Source organism: Geospiza fortis, unplaced genomic scaffold (genome assembly GCF_000277835.1).
Source record: "Geospiza fortis unplaced genomic scaffold, GeoFor_1.0 scaffold206, whole genome shotgun sequence".
Lineage (NCBI taxonomy): Eukaryota > Metazoa > Chordata > Aves > Passeriformes > Thraupidae > Geospiza > Geospiza fortis.
In genome coordinates, this window is record NW_005054311.1 from 4,324,447 (window position 1) to 4,328,849 (window position 4,403).

General features: G+C 46.8%; 1 protein-coding gene across 1 annotated transcript in view; it reads right to left on the bottom strand.

Annotated features, from left to right (window-relative positions):
- Positions 1-3,563: 3,563 nt before the first annotated feature.
- IRX4 (iroquois homeobox 4) overlaps positions 3,564-4,403 on the bottom strand; it is a 9,131-nt gene continuing 8,291 nt past the window's right edge. The window contains exon 6 of the mRNA XM_031055640.1: positions 3,564-4,395. Coding sequence (XP_030911500.1) covers positions 4,093-4,395 — 303 coding nt within the window. The 3' untranslated portion in view covers positions 3,564-4,092. The remainder of the gene's footprint in view (positions 4,396-4,403) is intronic.

Consider the following 4,403-nt stretch of genomic DNA (forward strand, 5'->3'; position numbering starts at 1 on the left):
TCTTAAAAATATATAGTCAGTCTTGTCAAGACAAAATCTTCTTGGACACAAAATCCTCGTGTGGCCAGTGGGAAGGAGCTGCTACACTGGGTTGTTTAACTACAAATTAATTATGTGAATTTAATAGTCAAATATTCACTCAGAATGGAAAGAAATGTGCTCCTGGACATTAGCGGGTAATGTGCGAATAATTTCATCTATCTGTCTTTTAATTAGACACCTATAAATAAGATGGCTGTTGCAAGGTGCTCTGTAATCAGGTTACCTAAACACAAGTCCTTTCCTGGGTCATAATTTCCAATTATGTGCGATAGCTACAGATTGTTAATTGCTACTGTTTCTTCTTTTATTAATATTATTATTATTGGTATTATTATCATCATCATCATCATCATCATCATTTAAGGATCAGGCAAAATGCCCCATTGCAATTTTGCATGCATGTCTGGGAAAAAAAAGTAGATGACATAAATCGCATGCATAATCTCAGGAGACAATCATTTTAAATCTTAATTGGCTGCCTTTTAAATATCATTTAAGGTCTCGTTTTCTCTGCCTCTCTCTCCCTAGTTAAGAAGGTGTTGTGTCAAAGTCTATTACCTTGCTGGACGTCTCGCCTCTAAGTTTTTTTAAAAAAATAGAACCATCAGCAGAGGTTTGAGAGGTCGATAAAGCTTTTAGATTTGGAGATGTTTTCAGGGAGCCCATTTCCTGCGGCTAAGAGTTGTTAATGGAGCTTAAGGAATTATCTTATGACTCGGGCTGGGAGAGCCGTATATTTCTTTGCTCCTGTTCCCTTGTCGAGGCTGAATATGCTCCTGTCAAACTCGCTTAATGAAAAGTAACGCGTCGCTGATTACAGTTTTATTTGGGCTCTATGTAAAAAGCACTGTTAATTTAGCATCCCCTCCTTTGTGTGTTTGAATTTGCCATGGCTGAATGATTTAGAGTCTCTCAGTTTCAAGACGTTTCTCTATGTTTTTTTTCCCTCCTCCTTCTTTCTCAGTCTGCCTTTATATTTCTGCTTTGTACAGGCATACGAGCTGCACGGCTTTCCCTTTCAGCCCTGCAGCTTCCTCTAAAGCAGCAGAACCTGATCTTTGACTTGTGCTATTGAATCAAATGGCAAAATTAATTTCTCACACTCTTTTTTCCATATTTAAAAAAAAAATCAAAACAACTGAACAACAAGAACCCCAACCCTTTTGAAAGACCTCTGCATTTCATTACTGATCTAAATAATAAGGTTTGTGTATTAAAGCAAGAAACTCTTTTCCCTCCCCCTTAACTGACATGGTCTCCTCTCAGGATGGGCAATGTTTTGGTGTGAGCACGCACAGATTTACCAGACCCGAGACACAGCCTGTTCCCTGGTCCGGAGACCCCTGCTCTTGTTATACAGCAGTCATAAACTTACCCAAACTTGTTTTATAGCAACAATAACACGAAAATTAAGGGATAAAGTGTTGATCCGCTTTTCTTTGGGCTTCTGGTATTTCAGGGCGCCTGTGTTTTGCCCACGGTGTTATCCCCTACTTTTTAAGTCCGGAGGGGGGAAGGAGGGGGGAGAGAGGGAGAGCGTTGCCTCCCAAACAACGGGATGTCCGAACTGAATCCTGGACCTAGCCAAAGCCGGCCAGCAATGACTTGTAAAATGACTTTTGTGGCTGGGGGGCTCACCCCCAGGGAGGCCGGCGGGGGCCGGCGCTCCTCAAAGTCAGGGAGCTTTTCGGGCTGAGAGGAATTTTTGGCTGCTCGGTGGATGAGACCTCTCCTTGCACGCAGACACCCAGAACCCACACACACACTCGGCTGTCGCTGTGTTAGGAGAAAAAAAATGGAGTTCCCTTCCACTCCACAGAGCCTCTGTCGCATGGAAACCGAAGCCCACCGGGAGTCCCCGTGTCCCCTGCAGTCCCTGCACATCCAGCAAGGCTGGCACACGCAAACCTCCCCGCTTTAACATCACCCGCGCAGCACGCTGAGGGGTTTGTGCCCCATCCCGCTTGACTCTACCGATGGTTTGAGGGTAGCCCGAATGCTCGCCTTCCTCCCCTTCCCTCTCCCTCATCCCCGTCTCTTTAGTTTGGCTGAAAATAATTTGCTTTGTCTAAAGGGTTTCAGAGGCAAAGCTCGCCGTCCGCCCCGGCTGCATTAAAATTCCTGCCGGCCCAGCCTTTAGCTCAGATCGCGGCTCCCCCGAGACTCCACTTTCGCTATTACTGTCAAGTACCCTTGACTCTTTATTTTTGCCCTTTTATCTATTACAACTAATTCGAGTTCTTTTGCCCTTTTCAGTTTAAGACGTGGGCTTTCTGTAAAGCCTCCCCCTGCCACCGAGCTCTCCGGGTGCAGAGCCTTTAGAAATTGAGGGGTTTACTGTCAAAATGAAAATTTCACTTCAAATTATCTCGGCTGATGCACGTTTTCCAGGCCGGGGGCTCCTGTCTGAGCCTTTTGACAGCCAGATCAGCAGAGGGGTTCAGTGATCTCGATAATATCATCCAAGAGAGCGAAAGTCAATACAATGACAGGGAATATGACTGGATACAATCCAATTACGGCTGCTCGCAGAGAGGGGAAGGGCTTGATCTGATCTCCGCACCTGGATTCCTTTATTCAGTCCTTGCACTAACAGGTCTCGCTAGAAACTTCGCAGGCTGGAGTATGTTATATTTTGGCTGAGTGTTTTCTCGGTTGCGTCTATAGCTGCCTTTGGGTATTTTCCCCCAGTATTGAGTTCTTATTTATTTATTGTGAAAAGGGGTGGACCGACGGGGAGCTGCTGGGGTGGGATGGACGAGAATGCTGGGAGGCAAGGAAAGCTCTTCTGCTTGTGCCGATGTCAGTTTGGTCCTTCGGGTGTTCTCGGTTTTCTTCGAGGCTCAGGGGTTTTAGGCCGGCCCGGGTAAACCGGGATCTATTATTGCCTCGCAGTTTCTTTTCCAGCAGTTCTCCCTCTCTCCCGGTCCGGGGGTCAGTAAAGTTTGTTCCCATTCCGAGGAAGGAAAGGAAATCTTTTAAGCGCCTGTTATCTAAGTGGTAAATTGGCTGCGAGTGCTCCTGAATCACACGTCGAGAGCGCTCTTCCTCCCTCTCTCTTTTTGTTGGCTGCACTCTATTTAATGTCAAAACGGTAAAGCATCTGTTCTGAAGTGCTGAAATATTCATGGCGGATCAGCGATTCTCCGCACTGGCAGAGGAGCTGGAAAGCTAAAACGGTTCTTTAAAAGATCAAATTTTCCATGTGAATCAATTGCTCCGCGCACGGCGGAGGCGACACCGCGGCAGAGGCCGGCCCTTGGGGGCCGACCCCCGCCCGCCCGCAGCTCGGGAAGGAGGGGAGGGGGAAGAGAGGGATGCTCCCGCCCCGCCGGGCCTCGTCCTGCGCGCAGCGCGCCTCCCGGGCTCCGTCCTCAGTGCCGCGGCAGCGCTGCGCCGAGCCTCTCTTCCCCTCTCCCGGCAGCCTGTTGACAGTCCTTGGAATTACCGGGATCGGCTCCGAGGGGGAGTTTGAAACATAGAAGTTGTTTGTTGCCCAATGCAAAACGCCACCACTTGTGTTACCTCTGAAACAGACAATTTATTGGAATGAGCATACCCTTTAACATAGTATTTTTTTTTGTCAAGATAAATTTGTGCAGTAGGTGTAAACTTAGTAGAAGTGCTGTTTGTGAATTATATGCTAACAAGGAAATCAGGAGGAAAAACTCTCGAAAAGTCTTTACAACTAATGTCGGCATGCCTTAAATTAAATCTGAATTAAAATTTCCCGTTTGTAAACTTTCGGATGTAAACTTTTTAAGTAGGTCTACACTATAGTACGTGCTTTTTGGACATGGAATTAAATAACTTTCACGACATTGATCCCTTAAAGTCGCAGCCAGGAGAAAATGTTCAGAACAGCAATGAGCAAAGTCTTTCCGTTGAACTGAGCAAACTGAACTTTAAATCCTCGTTTATGTTGTTTGTTAAAAAAAAAAAAAAAGGAAGAAAAAGTTTTTTATATTTAAATTCAAACTCTTGCAAGTCTCTTTTCAGTGTAGCTGACTTTTCAAGCGTTAGAAAGTCCTTTGCCTCTGGGCGGGCCTGTTAGGAACAAAACATTTTGCTTCCTGATTTGGGAAACGCCAGAAACTCTTTGTTTGAGTCATGGTGGGCCAGGTTTGAGAGCTGCCCCTTGAGCACATTGGCGCCGTTCCCCACCGCGCGTCCCAAGGCGCCCGTTTCCAGAATGGCTCCTTTGGTGGTAGCCCAGGAAACTGTTGTGTTGCTCAGGGCTTGATTTAAAGTACTGTGCCTGAACAGGGGGTCGTGAAACACCCCGTCCACCCAGTTCCTGAGGTTGGTGACCGGCGAATCCTGGTGCCTGTCCATGACACTGACCGGGGCGGGAGCGGCGG